The sequence below is a fragment of the Erythrolamprus reginae genome, chromosome 3, assembly GCF_031021105.1.
Source record: "Erythrolamprus reginae isolate rEryReg1 chromosome 3, rEryReg1.hap1, whole genome shotgun sequence".
In the NCBI taxonomy this organism is placed as follows: Eukaryota; Metazoa; Chordata; class Lepidosauria; order Squamata; family Dipsadidae; genus Erythrolamprus; species Erythrolamprus reginae.
Window position 1 is genome coordinate 90,285,643 of NC_091952.1, and position 17,312 is coordinate 90,302,954.

At 38.6% G+C, this 17,312-nt stretch overlaps 1 protein-coding gene across 1 annotated transcript in view; it reads right to left on the reverse strand.

Annotated features, from left to right (window-relative positions):
* Window positions 1-17,312, reverse strand: part of SLC44A5 (solute carrier family 44 member 5) — a 205,924-nt gene that overhangs the window by 19,510 nt on the left and 169,102 nt on the right. Inside the window, exons 11-15 of the mRNA XM_070746178.1 lie at window positions 13,342-13,473; window positions 10,559-10,658; window positions 5,730-5,822; window positions 1,178-1,265; window positions 173-435 (exon numbers count right to left, since the gene is read on the reverse strand). Coding sequence (XP_070602279.1) covers window positions 173-435; window positions 1,178-1,265; window positions 5,730-5,822; window positions 10,559-10,658; window positions 13,342-13,473 — 676 coding nt within the window. The remainder of the gene's footprint in view (window positions 1-172; window positions 436-1,177; window positions 1,266-5,729; window positions 5,823-10,558; window positions 10,659-13,341; window positions 13,474-17,312) is intronic.

The window sequence follows — 17,312 nt, forward strand, 5'->3', positions numbered from 1 at the left end:
TATATATATATCTATCTCTCTATCTATTTACTGCATTCTAATTTACTGCTATTGCCAAGGTCAAAGGAAAGTTACAGACTCATTTAAAATCTAGCCATGTGAAAACATGACAGGGAAGAGACAGAGGTGAATTCAAACACAGGTATAATTACTGGTGTAATTTCTTACTTACCGTATTGCTCGTCCAAATGAAGAAAAGAGAGGAAAAGGTGGGATGTCAGCAGGTTTTCGGAAGGCCCAGTAATAAGAAGCAAAGGCACCAGCAAGGGTACATTGACCCAATGCGATTGAAAAATTGACCAGCCAGAGAAAGACAAACACATTGATAATTTGAAAGACTAAGATGTAGCGGTGGTATAGACTTTCTCCCCCATAGAAAGCAAATGTACACTGTGCCCCTGGACATAGTTTGGTCACATTAGTAGTGTTGAAAGTCTGTTCAGGGACAAAATAAATATAATCAGTTGGAGATATGAAATGATTTCAATACAGTCTCAAACTGTGAATCTTTCCATTGTTAGGCAAATGGACAGAGAACAATAGAGGGCACTGTTCAGCTAATGATTGCATAAGTATTAGTGATACTCATGTACAGTATATATATACCATTTGGCATAGTGTGATAACAGTGTATTTGTGCAACATATTATAAAAACAGCTTGGTATAGCCTGCATAAGCACAATCAAAATACTAGATCTAATATTATTTTAAGAAACCCAGAACTTCTGCAGGTGATGGAAATTTTGCTTTAGTAGAATTAAAGATGGTAAAATTTAAAAACCTCAAATAATAATTAATTCATATGGCAAATAGTTCTTACTAATCATCCTAAATCCCTAAACTAGTTGACACATTTTAAGCAGTATTGTATATTGTGGTTGCAGATGCTTCACAGGCTTTAGTAAATTTCCAATGTTTCTAACAGTTTCAGAAAATGCTTAACAAAGTTAACCAAACAACCAATAATTCAATCTTCTATATGTGTCTGGACAATGCAAGCTTCTCTGTATTAAATGCTACACTTCTCTGCCTGATTAGAGTTGACTGAAAATATTCATTTGTACAAATTTGTCAGAACCAATGTGGGGACTTTAAAGCATATGGCATTATGAAAGGATAGTGCATTAACTAAGGAAGAATTAGAATGTAAATGTTTTCCCCCTCTCATTTGCTTACCTCTGGATAACAGGTCAAATTTGCATACTTGCATAAGCTTTGATTAGCCATAACTTTGTACACAGGTTCTCCTGAGGTAGCCAGGAAACTTGATTTAATTGGGTTAAGGAACAATCAGAATCAGATAGTCACAGTATGCAACATTCTACCAAGAGGAAGAGTCATAAAGAATGCATTTAATTTCCTTTGTTGTTTAATGACTAGCACAGAATATGACAACCATAGCATGCATTTTCTAAAAACCTATCTGCCTGATATGCAGATAATAAATCAGGGGCATAACATTTGTTATTCTTTTACTTAATATCAAGGACATCTTTGCTGGTAATTTTTGGCACCAGGTAAAAAAGGAAACGCCTTATGGAAATATCAAATGATACTTGATTCCATTAAAGGGTAGGAGATCAAGATTTCTTCCTATGCAAAATACAGCTTCTTTTGAAGGAGGTCGAGATGCTCACTTCTTTCATGCTTTAGCAAGTAAATATGATAAATTGGATAGGTTTGAATTATGACAATTTTGCATAAGCATGTAGTTTAAGACTGGTTGCTGAAAGCATTAAAAGCACACTCTAAAGGATGTCACAGAATAAATGGAGTGTTTAACAATTTATTAATATTGAGCAGGGAATAACAAGCTTATATGATTTCCCCTTGATTGTTTAATGCATTTAGGGATCAGTGTATAAGCAAAGCTTGTTAGATGAGTGCTAGTTATGAAGGTGAATGTATCTATAATTTGTATGCATATTCTCGACGGAGCATGTAAATGATTTCTAACAAATGCAACAAATGATATGGTTGTGAATAATATTGAATTAATCACCAAAGCACTTAATTCTGACAGATAAATTGTGATGAATGATTGCAAGTTATAGATAAACTGCAAAAAAATAATAATAATCCAACCCCAGAGTATATGAATTTGTGTACTCTAACAAAATGCTTACTACAATGAGAAGTGGAAATATTTTAACATGGGCAAATGAGGGTGAAATGTAATGGTGTCATGTAATCTCCTGCAAAGAAAGATTATTGGAAGAAGTATATAATAGCATGATTCTATCCACTATGTTATATGCTACTGAGACTATGTTAGACTAAGTTGAATGTAGTGGGAATGACTTAAAAAATATGTGCAGTAGCAAAAGAAAAAAAATAGATGAGTGAAGAATAGAAATCTTGGATTAAATACAAGAATGAAAATGTTGGTTTTTCAGAGAAGAATAAATTAGGATTGAATCATGTTAAGATATTCATGAACTGGGAGAGCCATGTTAACAAGGTTAGCCAATGAATAGGCATAGCAACTGAGTCAGCCAATAGAAGCTAACCACTTCTGAGTCTGTGCAGAGAATCAAAACTGAAAAGCTTAAGCTTTAGGCTGGATGTGGCTCCAGTCCTCTCTGTTCTTTGTAAACTCTGCTCCTTTGTCCACTCTGAACTCTACTAAAATGAAACTAACCATTCATTCTCTGCTGTCTGAAACTGCTTGAAGAAGAACTCTGCTAATGGTATTGTAAATCCATCTGTTATTATGTTTATAAAGAGGTTATTGAATCAGTCATCTATATGTGCTTCTGGTTTTGATATTTGCAACAAACTTTAATAAATCATTGACTAAAGCAGCGTTTCCCAACCGGTGTGCCGTCAGGTGTGCCGTGATGCTCCCCGCCCGATCTGCCCCCTCTCCTCCTCTGCCGCCCCCTGCCTTGGGGCGCGACTTCTCTCGCGGCGGCGGCAGCGGCTTCAGCTCCTCGGGACAAAAGCGCTCCCAGCCAGGGGGCTGCGAGAGGGACGGGGCGGGCTTTCCCGAAACGAACGGAGAAAGCCCTCTCTCGCAGCCCCCTGGCTGGGAGCGCTTTCGCTGCGAGAGAGGGCTTTCTCCGTTCGTTTCAGTAATGCCCGCCCCCCCCTCTCTCTCGCGCGCCGCTCCCCTTTTCTCTCAGCCCTCCCTGGCTTCGCTTCTCAATCCCTCCCTCCTTCTGTCTTTCCTTCCCCTCAGACGTTCTGTCTGGGGGTCTCCCGCTCTTCCCTTCCCCGCCTCCCAGACTTTGCCTTTGCCACCCCCACCCCTTTTTTGGTTGGCAAGGAGTCCTTTGCCGCATCCCGCAGTTCGCTGCTCTTTCTCTCTCTCTCTCTCCCGTGAGGTGGGGGAAGGAAAGAAAAAGCAAAAAAACCCTCGCGCTCGTCCCTTCAGCAGTGAGGGAGGGAAGTCAGAGGGCGAGGGAACGAGCGAGCGCTCTTGTCCTCGGTGCCCTCTGCAGCCTGACTTCCTTCTTCTTTGCAGCCGCTGAGGGATGGAGAGAAAGATAAAAAGGAAAGAGGGAGGGAGAGATAGAAAGAAAAGAGATAGAAAGGAAAGAGGGAGGGAGGAAAGAGGGAGGGATAGAAAGGAAAGAGGGAGGGAGAGATAGAAAGGAAAGAGGGAGGCAGACAGAGAGAGAGAGAAAGAGAAACATAGCAAGAAAGAGAGAAAAAGAAAGAGATAGCAAGAGAGAGAGAAAGAGATAGCAAGAGAGACAGAGAAAGAGAGAGAAAGGGATAGAGAAAGAGAGAGAAAGAGACAGAGACAGAGAAAGAAAGAGATAGCAAGAGAGACAGAGAAAGAGAGACAGAGAAAGAGATAGAAAGAGAGACAGAGAAAGAGAGACAAAGAGATAGAAAGAGAGACAGAGAGAGACAGAGAAAGAGAGAGAGAGAGAGAGAAAGAAAGAAAGACATAGCAAGAGAGACAGAAAGAGAGAGAATGAAAGAGATAGCAAGAGAGGCAGAGAGAGTAAGGGAGAGAGAAAGACATAGAGGGAGGGAAGGAGGGAGAGAGAAAGAGCAAAAAAGAGAGGAAGAAAGAAAGAAAGAGGGATGGAGAGAGAGAAAGAAAGGAAGGAAGGAAGAGAGAAAGAGGGAGGAAGAAATAGAGTGAAATGGAGGAAGATATTTTTTTTTGTCCAAACTTTTCTTTAGCCCCCGCCCGCGGCCCCCCCCCCCAATTCAGTGTTCCCCAGGATTTTGAAAATATGAATAATGTGCCGTGGCTCAAAAAAGGTTGGGAAACACTGGACTAAAGGATAGGAGGAAGTTAAAGGGGAAACATGAGAGACCAGACTAGTGAAGCCTTATCTACTGGTTCCCAAAGGAATGCAGCAAGTGTGCTGAGATTCTTGTAATATAACAATAATCAAAATGCTGTGGCCTATTCATGAAGTTAGCCTGAAGCTTGCACCTGACAACTGAATTACTACTATTTGAAGGAAGAAATAATGGATCTAGAGGAAGAGCAGAATAAGAAAGCTGTAATGGAATGGCATTAAAAAGAACTGCAAAAAGAAAGAGGTAAGAAGCCTACAGAATAAAAGGCAGTGTAAGGAGTACAAAAAGACCTTGACAACACTTCACTTAGTGACAGTTCAAAGTTACAATTTATTTATTTATTTATTATTTAGATTTGTATGCCGTCCCTCTCCGCAGACTCGGGGCGGCTCACAACAAAATAAAACAGTTCATGACAAATCTAAATTATAATTTAAAATATTTAAAAAACCCCATTTACTAAGCAAACATACATACAAACATACCATGCATAAATTGTATATGCCCGGGGGAGATGTCTCAGTTCCCCCATGCCTGACAACAAAGGTGGGTTTTAAGGAGCTTACGAAAGGCAAGGAGAGTAGGGGCAGTTCTAATGATACCAAAAGAAGGGACTTATGACCATTTTTCACATTTATGACCGTTCCAGCACACACCCCCATGGTCATGTGATCAAAATTGAGATGCTTGCCACTGATGTGTCCTAAGATCACCTTTTGACAAGCAAAATCAACGGGGAAGCCAGATTCACTTAACAAACCAACTTATCAAGTGCAATGATTCACTTAACAACTGTAAAACAAAACTTATGTAACAAATGTCTCGCCTATCAACAGAAATGTTGGACTCAACTGTGGTCATAAATTGAGGACTATCTATACTATTAAAATCCACAAAGATAGTTTGCTGGGGTAAAAGAATATGGAAAGGTACACAGATAGTCCTCAACTTACAACCATTCTTTTAGTGACCATTCAAAGTCACACCAATACCAAAAAGTGAAGTATGACCTGTCTTTGCACTTATGACCACTGCAAAATTCCCATGGTTACATAAATCAAAATACAGGCACTTAGCATGTGTTTATGACAGTTGCAGTACTGCAAAGTCATGTGATCACCATTTGCAACCTTCACAACTGGCTTCTGGTAAGCAAAGTCAATGGGGGAAGCAAGGTTCACCTAACAACTACCTGATTCACTTAACAACTGCAGTGCTTTGCTTAACAACTGTGCCAAACACAGTCATAAAATTGGTTCAATAACTGCCTTGCTTTCCATTGCAAATTCTGGTCCTAATTGTGGCTATATGTTGAGGACTACTGTAGTGTATGGTGGTGCATAACATTTAGCAATGTTTCTTTTTACTTACTTACATTTTTTTTAAAGAATTTACTATTTATCACTCTTTTCTGGATTCAATATAATATTCATAACCACTTACTCTTTGATAAAAAGGATACACAGCTGTCACTGCCCAGTATGAAATGCAGATGGCGATAAGAATAAAGGTTATAATTGGATAGAATAATGTAGACATGATGTAACCAATTGCTCTAAATAAATAAACAAATGAATAAAGTTATTCAATTTATGAGATGTCAGCTGCAAGACAATCAACTTTGTATACAGCATACCAAATTTCTATTGTGATTTCTATTTCTTGTGTAAGTTTTCATTATGCAAATTGTTGTAATATAGGTCATCATAAAAATAATGTAAATTCCCACAATACCATATTCATTGGCCATAACTAACAGATCCCCTTCCCACCCATTTGTCCATTAACCTGGAGTTCATGCAAACAATATTTTTTCTAAATTTAAAAGAAAAATTGCCTATGTGTCTAAAAAAATTATGTGACAGCCAACACCTATATTTTTTATTTCTGAAGTCCTTTAGCTCTTTATTATACAAGCTGTATAAATTTGGGCTGCTAATCATTGCCCTACAAAATTTCATCTTTCATTTTGACCCAGGTTCTACCGGTTCCTCAACTCTTTAATTTGCATTTTGTATCATCCCTTAATATTTTTAATCAATATTTTTATTCAATGTCTTACAAGGCATGTTTCTACCCACCCACCAAGCTGTAATTTTTGGTATTAGCTTCAAAAATCTTTTTTAAAAAGTTAATTGCAACTTCTGACTTTTGTTCTACACAAAATTTCATCCATCATAGTTCTTAGCAGATGTACATGTTGAAACTGATATAATCAATCTTATTTCCCTTAGCTTCTTTATACAATAGGATCCCAGAAATAAGAACTGTAGCTCTTCAAATATGGCCGAGGTTTTAACTCCCAGGAGACACAATCACATTAATCATTTTTGAATACTGGGAATTGTACGTGAAGAAAAAATAGAAGCTGGATAGCTCCCTGCTAAATCCCATAGAATAATAAACTTCAGACTTTTCTTTCTTGGGTTTACAAATACACAGAAGACATATTCATTTCTTGTTGCCATTGAAGGGGACTCTGTAAATGGCAGGAACTATTCAAACACAATGGCAACATATTTTTTGGGACAGGGGGGTTAAACTCAGTGAATTACCAAGCACCACCTCTGAGTGACGTGGCAGAAAGTTGAAAGCCACTCAGAAGTGATATGGTGGTATAGTTAGCATAGACTGTATGCTCATAAGAATAATCAAGAATGGAGACTTTCTTGGGTCTATGCATGGAGTAAAATAAAATTACATTTAAATAAAAGACTTTTATCCTTTCTAATAAATCTCTTCTAGGGAACGTTTTATTGTTCTCTCTATTCTTTGTCAATGCTTGTTTATTATTTTCATTTATATGGTTGCCCATCTCAAATGCATGACTCAAGGCAGATTAAAAACATCACAAAACAACACACACGATCAACAGCTGGTAAAAATGAAAAGCCACAACCAATGAATTAATATAGCCATTGCACAGGTTCTGCCACACATCTGGATCCCTAAATCTAGTAACACATATCTGGCTGTTCCACTTCTCCTGTACCAGCTGTCACTTTCGGATATTCTTCAAGGACAACTACACATAAGGCACATTAAAATAGTCCATTCAGAGGTGACCAAGGCATTTGTGTGTGTGAACAGAGCAACTTGGTCCAGGAATGAATGGATGCATTTATTTATGTATTTAAAACATTTATATAGCCACTCATCTTATATCGAACTCTGGGTTACTTCCAATCAACAATTAAATCAATATCAATAAAAAGACAACATAGCACACACTCTTCCATATATCCATTAAAACCTCAAATATTAAAACTGGAATCAAAGGTAAGCTTCCACATGCAGTCTATCATTAAATCCTCCAGTCCTTTTCACCTTATGTCAGCTTGGTAATTTCTTGGTAATGTTATGAAACCTAACTTTCTTCTCTACTTGAGAGTACTTTTTATATAATTACCATTTCAATTTTCATTAGCTTCCCTATTATGAGCAATATTCTCTGCACATGTTTATAATTATCTCACATAATTCAAATAAGAATTAAATTAAATCTTGCATTAAATGTTAGTTCTACATGAACAATTGATGTATTGTGCTAGAAACATCTTGAATGTTTTTTCAATCACTGAAGAACAGAGTAAGCTTATGCTATTCAAGAAATAATTACTACAAATCAGTGCATTTCAGAATTTAATAATAGATAGGCCTTATTGACATCATAAACTGTTTACAATAATAATTTGCTTGTTAAATTCTAGGAATAGATCATAACTGATTTATTGATAATATAAACTGCCATTTCACTGAAGTGATGATTAAACTAAACTTGAAAAAAAATTACACTTCATTTTCAGTCATTAACCACATATTTTTCAAGCCCTTGATTAAGGGTTGCATTCTGCTGTGTTCACAATGGAGTGCAACATTTCTTTTGATCAATGCATCAAAATGCATCACATTTATGCAATTTCCAATGCAGAAATGTTGGTCAGTATTTCTCTGATCTTCAGTAACCTTTAATGGAATATAGTCAAAGCTATAATGAAATTTTTTTTTTCACTAGAGGTTTATGAAAATCTCTGCACACATTCTTTTAATTGTATTATTTAATTTGCTATGATGCTTCCAGGTAAACCCAGAAAAATAGATGAGCTTGATGACAAGACTATAAAGTTGATACCCCACTACATATTTTACTCAAATTCCTCCAAAACAGCAATCCTGATTATTGGCTTGGTGAGGAAAAACAGTCTGAAACTCAGTTTATACAAGGACAAAGACAAAGCTGCTCTTTATGGAGCCCCAGAGCTCACTGTAACAACATTGCTAAAAAAGGCATCAAGAGTTGTCAATCTTATTTTACGCAGTTTTCTCTCTGGTAATGTTATATTTCTAACTAGGGTATACAAAACTTTGCCAGACCTAGCCTTGAATACCATTCACCTGCCTGGAACCCACACTGTATCCAGACATTATTGCACTTGACTTGAAATTTTAGGCCTGGACAACCTTGAAATATGCCATCTGCATTCCAGCTTAAGCTTAGTACACAAGATCATCTACGTGAATGTCCTACCTGTTAACATCTTTAATTTCAACCGTAATGACACTAGGGCTATCAATAGATACAAACTAAATGAAACCCGCTCTAATCTTGATTGCAGAAAATATGTCTTCTGCAGTCCAGTATTAAATGTCTGGAACAGTTTACCTGATCTTGTTGTTAGTTTCTTTAACCCCCTTACCTTTTACTTTAAACCTTACATGGTTCTTAAGAGGCCCCTAAGAGGGGACTGCTAAGGTGGAACGGTGACATGAGCTCGCTGCCGTGGCTCTGAGTAGTAGTAGAGTTCAGTGCGATTTTGCTACTGCACCTGTGCAGGTAGCAAAATTGTGCATGGAGATGCAGATGTGCCTCTGTTTCATTGCGGTTTTTCCACGAAGCAAAAAACTGCACCGAAACACGGGTGCACCTGTGTCTCCGTGTGCAATTTTGCTACCTGCAGGGGGCAGTAGCAAAATCGTGCAGGTCTCCACTACCACTCAGAACCATGAGGGCGAGCACACGTCATTGTTCCACCTTATCAGCCCACCTCTGTGTCTACCATTCCTGTCATAGTGTACCTATTTGTATGCACTCATACATATATGCATACTATACATATACTATATTTTGCTTCTTTATATCCATTTATTTGTGCCATTTTTTCATGTGTCCTGTTTCCTTGCACTTGTTGACAAATAAATAAATAATAATAAATTAATCACAGTAATCAAGACTCTGCCTTTTTGCAGAATACTTCTCTTCACAATTAAAATAACCTTCTTTGAAAGAGAATGTCTGGTCTCCTTCCTTCACTTGAACTACAGCAAATAGCCTCATATCTTTTGGGCAGTTTTCCAGTTATCATGTTATTTTGCCAACTCTGTATACAGTCTTTTTTTAAAAAAAAAAATCCTTATTGAAATACAGTGATATTTTTATGCAGGCACTCATAAAAATGTTCTGTGCTAGTTCGTGTCAGCTTTGTTGATGGGAAGAGTAAAAATGATTCAGTTCTCAGAGAAATGTTTCTCATAGTAGAGAATAGATGGTTTTGGAAATGGAGTCCCAAAAAATTATAACAGAGCACTCTAAGAAGAAGAAACTAGCAACTAAAATGGATAAAGAAAGCATTGGCCAATTCAAAACTTAATACTTAGAAGGCTTTCTGTTGAACCGAAAATGGACGGATCAGCGTTAACTGCTGAAAATTTATTGCTACTCCAGGAAAGTCAAATGGAGAATAGGACATGATTCAGACAAATGTGCTGAGAAGCAGAAGGAAAACATCACAAAAGGGTGTGAAAGCAGAAAAGAGCTCTCCGTGGATTTGAATTTGATTTTACCAGCCTGAATGAGAAAAAACAGCTGTCAGCTGGGACAGACAGAAAAAAAAATGCCGCCAACCTCTGTAAGCCATTCTCTAAAATTAGGAAGTAAACAGGGTAAGGAATAGAGCATCCCATTATATATTTAAGGTCACATTGAAATCTATAAAAAATAGATGCTCAAAGTTGGTTTAGGCTGCAGGAAAATAATGTTCCTGCCTCACAATTGAATATGTTTAATCAGCTTGGGGTACAATCAGTTGCTTGCTTGCCAAGTAAGGCCACAAAGTGAAATTGCACACAAGTCTCATTTTAACATGCTTCTTTTTTTTAAAAGATCAAATGGTATATTGCACTTGAATTTCTAACAAAACCTCAAAATCTGTACTAGGTCACAGTCCCTGCACTAATGGATGGGGACGGCTATGTTCAATATACTGCAAAAATGAGGATGCCAATAATACTCACCGGCTACCTTCTTTCAAAAGGGCAATTGCAATCCGAATTCGATTTCTTAGAAATATTAACATCAGTATAATGATAACTTCCACTATACAAAGTAGTATCACTGAAAAAACAAGAAACGAGTTTATCAAAAAATAAGGCTGACTTAATCTCATAACAAGTTCCAGTAGTCCCTTTCTCCACCGCACCTTATTCAGGTTTCCAGTGGAATTAAATCTCAGCATACTTACATCTAGACTAGGCTAGTTTATATGTACTAAAGCAAGTCTGCCATCATGATTGTACTCTCTCATCACAATTGTATTTGTGTGTTTCTTTTTGCATATATGTAAGGCTTCTCTTCAATTAATATTAGGGCATACTATACAACAAAGTTGATGAAGAAAGCCATTCATTTTAAAGCAAAGCAATTTCAGTGCAATGGAGAGCTTGAAATATAATTCAGATTAAACATGGTTAGCGTAAAGAAATATCTGTTTGCAATTAGACAGTCCTATTCACTAACTCCTTTTTGCTCTTTTAATTCATTGTATCTGAAGATGCTGGATATAATAAATGCTTATATGTGACTGATTTTGTTCTTTTATATTTTGTATCACAGTGCTTATCATTATTATTTCTGGATAATAACTTTTTAATGATTAAAAAGTAGCCTGAATTTCAGTTATTTTTTAGGTACTGACATTTACTTCTGTGCTTTAAGTACTTTAGGTACTGATATTTACTTGAAGTTAGCTATTTAGAATTCCACTATGACTTTTGTAAAGATTCAGAAATTCTGCAAATGAGAAATAAAACTGATTTTTTTTCCTATTTCAGAAAGAAACAGGATAAAAAAAATAAAGGAACAACCCACTTCAACACAAGCAAGAAAACTCACATTGAGTTGTATTGAACATAACAGGAATTATTTATAAGTTTCACTCATTTTAAATCTTGATCCATCAGACATTTTGGAATACAATACTACAGTATTGTCTCCAAAGCAGGAAAAACAAACAGGGAGACTTTAGAGTTTGATTTTGCCTGCAGGCTAAATGAAATATAATACATGTAATGTGTTTTTAAGAAACTAATTTATCTATATAGGGCAATAAAATTAAATATTTTGTACTGTGTTTCAGTGTGACTTATCCTACTTATCCTAGGATCTTCCCAGCCTATCCCCATGTTTCCTACCTTCACAGGTGCAATAAAGCATGAGATTTGTTTCAACATGCATTCTCTAATTCATTCATTCATTCACTTAAAGAACAGATAATGTCAACAGCTTGGCTGCATTTTGCATAGCCTGAAAGCATATTCCAGAGCAAATGCCTACAATTTGTTGGACCCATATAGATGTGTCAAACCATTTATCCCATAATTTCCAGGTATCAAGGATATACTCTAGCTGAAGCTGCTATGTGAGATCATCTGACATTTTGGGGTGCAATATTATTAGTTTGCTGACAGTAACAGACTTTATAATATTCTCTTGCCCTGTGCAAGAGATGACATTAATGCTCTTAGTGTTTGGAGATTTCCAAGATTTAGGGACGTCAGAATGTTTTAAAACTGAATTCCTGAAAGCAGAGGCTATCTGTTGATCCCAATGTTACATCTTGATGAGCAAATACTGCTCACAAAGGAGCAAGATTGTCACTAGAGGGACCTTCTGATCTCACATTTCCTGCTAAAACAGCAAGTAAAGTTATAACTAGACAACTTATTGTCCCATTCCAGCTGATACAGCAGTGGTGACAGAGAACCTGGGAACAACCTGTCCTATAGTCTCTCCTATATCTCGTATTTCTTCTCTACTATATCCTCTATAACCTTCATTGTGTATTATTGTGTATTGGACAAAATAAATAAATAAATAAATAATAATAATAATAATAATAAAACTCTTGCTCTGACTAATACCCAGTTAGATAGTTACAATGCACTCTTCATGGAACTACCTTTAAAGACAAATCAGAACTAACTATTAGTCTAGAATTGGAGACACATTACACCTATGCTGTGAGTTATGAATTAGCTTCCAATTGACTTATAGAGGTATTTTAAAGTGATGTTGATCTTTCTACATTGGCACCTGAGATATTGCAGTATGACTTGGTCTAAACAAAAGCACCAGAAATATACAGGTATTTAGGAATAACATATTCCTAGTTCTCAACTTTGCAGAATAAAAGAAACTAAGGATGGAAGTCACTGCTTTTCAAGGGTTGTGTTGGTTCTCTAGAATGAACTCCTACTGGAAATAAGACCAACTTTATCTCTTATAACATTCAAGAAAATCCCAAAGCCAGAGTTTCTCCAGAAAGCCTTCTAATTACACTTGGCCATCTTTTATCTTTCTTATTTCTTACTAATATTGGAGCTTAGATGGTGGTGTGATTCTATAGAATTTAATTTTCAATTTGTACTATGGATAAATTTATTTGTATCATGTAAGCCTCCAAGAATCCATTCAAATTGTAGTGGTATATAACTGCAGTGAAAAAAAAGACATTTAGAAATGTCTTGTTTAGACAAACAAGACATTTAGGAAATCTGGTTTTCACAGAGCAAACTGGCATATTGTACTAGGTCAAAGTATCCTTGTTTTTTTATTATTATTTCAATATGCGGGATAAACTCATCCAACTGTAGCTTATTTGTCAACCCATGTTTAAATATATCATAGCTTACCATGGAGTATATTGAATTTGGTGTCAATCAATCATCAAAGAAGCTGTTTAGTCAGATTAATGTTAAGCAAATGGCTCAAAATACAGGTTTCTCAAAAATTCACTTACTAAATGCTAACCATGTTTGCCTCAATTGCAGATAGACCCTGAAATCCGTTTGGAATCCAATATCATAGATGGTAAGATCAGAACCAGGTATTCCATGAAGGCGATGATATTCCCAGTAGCAATGCCAGATACCTTTTGAAAAATAATAAATTGAATCATAAAACAATTTACATCCTTTAGATAATCTGTGCAATAGTTCATTTCAAAACCAAAGAGAACTTTCTGGCAGAAAGATGTCAGATCAAATATAAGAGCTACAAACTATCTGCTTGATTTGGGACCTATCACCCAGTAAAAGTCACCTTCTGATATGTATGCATGATGAAAAAGCACTTTTATATGCTTATCAATCAGAAATGTATGAATGGTATAAGAGAGAAAAATAGAGATATTTTTTACAGAAGTAATCCTTGATTTGGTATGTGAAGTAGACCCAGAGACAGGGTTTTGAGCAATCGGTACTTTTATTCAGCTCAGAGAACAAGTGACAGCTCAGCAAGGTAAAGTGACAATTCAGCGAGTACCGACTGACTCTGCCTGGAGAAACCGCTCCTTTTATATATTTGCGGTTCCCGCCAAAGCTAGAGCCGGCCGCGTCTGAGCCAATCAGGAGCGACTTCCTGCTTGGGCTCAGACAGCGCTGAAAGAGGAACAAACTATTTACAGAGTTACAAGGTAGCCATTACAGGATACAACACCCCTCCCCTCATAGTTGGACACAACCATCAAGAAAGCCATGTGACAAAGTCGTCCAATCGGTGGGGCCTCTGCGTAGCTCGCGCTGACCTGCGCAGTTCAATTTCTCCTTCGCCACCGACTGTGGAGGATGGCTCGCCGCTGTTCTCCCGGTGTGGCGAACTTGGCCTGGCGGGCCCAACGAAGGCTTCGGAGGACGAGGATGGTTCGGCGTCGCTGGATGGTTCCCCCTGGCCCGATAAGTCTCTTTGCGTGTCTCTTATTTCGGGCAATGTACTAAAGTCTGTTGAAGGGGGAGAGTCCATGTCAGCGGTTTGTGGCAATTGATTTTCTGTTCGCTTCCGAATGTGGTCTATGTGTCGTTTCCACAAACGACCATCCTCTAGTTTAACAACATAGGTCTTAGGTGCATTTTGCTTAACAATGATTCCCTTCATCCAGTTTACATTTCCATCAAAACTTTTTACATATACATTTTGTCCCAAAAACATTTCTCTTTCAGGTTTGGTACACATTTGGTTATTATTAACACAGAACCTTGGGTTTAACCTGTCTAGTGGTGACCTCAACTTCCTTCCCATCAATAACTCTGCAGGGCTTACATGTGTGTGCGAGTTAGGGGTGATGTGTTGGGTGAGTAAGAATTGGTCCAAGTTCTGTTGCACATCCCCAGGGCCTGACCTGCGCAATGCCTCCTTTGCCACCCGTACGTAACGTTCTGCCAATCCGTTAGCCCAGGGCGAATAAGGCGAGATGAGGGCATGCCTGACCCCTAGGCCATCTAGGAACAATTCGAATTGCCTGGCTGTTAGCTGTGGCCCATTGTCAGACACTAAGAGATCTGGGCAACCATGGGATGCAAACAGTCTGCTCAATACCTTGATAGTGGCACTTGTGGTTATGTTGTTCATTGCTATTATTTCCAACCATTTGGAGAAGGCATCAACCACTATTAAAAAATACTGAGACCCCACTGGGCCAGCAAAATCAATGTGGATTCTAGACCAAGGACCAGCAGGCTGTTCCCACTCAGCCGGAGTTGTTTTGGGGGGACTGGGCCGTGACTCTTGGCACGGATCACACTTTGAAACCCAGCTTTCAATATCAGCATCCAGCCCTGGCCACCATAAATGCCCCCTTGCTAGGCTCTTCATCCTGACAATCCCAGGATGACCCACATGTAGCATTTTGAGTACCTTTCCCCTTAGGCTTTTGGGGATGATCACTCTATCCCCCCACAGCAAACAACCTTTTACATACGATAACTCAAGTCTCTTGTTTTTAAAATCACACAATTCAGGTTTCACAACATCATTTTGCCATCCCTTTAGAACACAGTTTACCACTTGTTTAAGGATTTGATCTTGCTGCGTGTGTGCAGCTACCTCTTTTGCTGTGGTTAGTGGGTTTTCCTCGAGTTCTATCATTAGCACATCTGTGGAAGGAACAGGGTCTTCCACTAAGTCTGTTATGGGGCATCTGCTGAGACCGTCTGCATGATTGATTTCCTTCCCCCCCTTGTGGGTGAGCTCATACTGATACCCTGAGAGGAAAAGAGCCCATCTGATTAGTCTTGGAGACATAAAAGGTGGAGTGGGCTTGTTGGGGGCTAGCAGGCCTAGTAGAGGTTTGTGGTCAGTGACTAGCTCAAAGCTTCTTCCAAAAATGTAATTGTGAAACTTCTTTACCCCTGCCACTAATGCTAGAGCCTCCTTGTCTAACTGGCTATAATTCCTTTCTGTGCTGGTCATGGTTCTTGAAAAAAATGCTATTGGGGCCTCTGTCTTATTAGGTAGGACGTGAGCTAGGACTCCTCCTATGCCGTACGGCGAAGCGTCGCACGTGAGCCTAATGGGTAGTGAAGCACTATATTGGACTACTACACTTTTAGAAGTTAATAAAGTTTTTATTTGAGAAAAAGCTTCACGTTCAGTTTTCCCCCATGTCCAGCGGGCTTCCTTCTGGAGTAAACGATGGAGAGGCTCTGCTACTGTTGCCTTCTGCTTTAAAAAAACGGAATAAAAATTAAGGAGGCCCAAAAATGCCTGCAACTCATTCTTATCTCGTGGCTCTGGGGCTTCTCTAATTGCTCTCAACTTCTCTGTTGTGGGGTGGATTCCTTCCTTATCTATTTTATATCCTAGGAATTCTATACTGTTGGTTCCCCAGACACATTTATCAGGCTTGATTCTTAAGCCTTTGTCCTGTAGCCTCTTAAGTACTTCCCTTATCCTTTTGTTTACTTGTTCCTGGTTCTCCCCTGCAATTAAGATGTCATCAAAGTATGGTATGGCCCCATTTACCCCTGACAATAGGCGTTCCATAATGCTCTGGAATATTCCTGGGGCTATGCTTACCCCAAACTGTAACCTCGTGCATTTGAAAGCCCCCCTGTGCGTTACAATTGTTTGAGCGTTTGCTGTTTGTTCATCGACCGGAAGTTGCTGGTAAGCTTGCGCCAGGTCGATCTTTGCGAACCTTTTTCCCTCCCCCAGGGAATGTAACAGTTGTTGCACGACCGGGATGGGGTAGGGGTGGTGTTGGAGCGCCTTGTTTAGGGTCGATTTGTAATCAGCGCAAACTCTTAGGGAGCCATCTGGCTTCAGAGGGGTAACTATGGGAGTTTCCCATGGCCCCTGCTCCACAGGGACCAAAATACCTTGGCTAATGAGTTTGTCCAGCTGTATATCTAGTTTGGGGAGGAGTGGCAGGGGGACCCTGCGAGGTTTTAGTCTGATCGGTGGGACCTTGGGGTCAATAGAGAAAGATATAGGGGGCCCCTTATACAATCCCAGTGTGGGGCTGAACACCTCAGGGAACTCTTTCACAAAGTTAGGCATATCATAACAGTTTACATTACACACACCCGAAATCTCGATCCCCAGTGGTTCCATCCATGCTAAACCCAGAAGAGAGTGTTTGGCCCCTGTTACAATAAGCATGGGAAGGGTACATTTAACATTCTTGAATGCGATAGGTACATTTGCTGTTCCCAGGACCGAGATTACTCCCCCCTGAAAGTCTCTAATCACCAAAGAGGTTTGATTTAGGTCAGCCTTAGAAACATTAGGCATATACAGTTTAAATTTTTCCCAGGGCATGATGGTATATCTAGAGCCCGTGTCCAGCTCCATTGAGCAAGGTTGGTTATTGAGTAACAGTGATATAACAATTTTAGCCCCTTTTTTGGTTGCCGTGTTATTCACGGAAAATTGAGAGTTACCTCTATAGTAGTCGCGGTTAGCGGTTGAGTAGTTTCTTTGACCCGCGTTGTG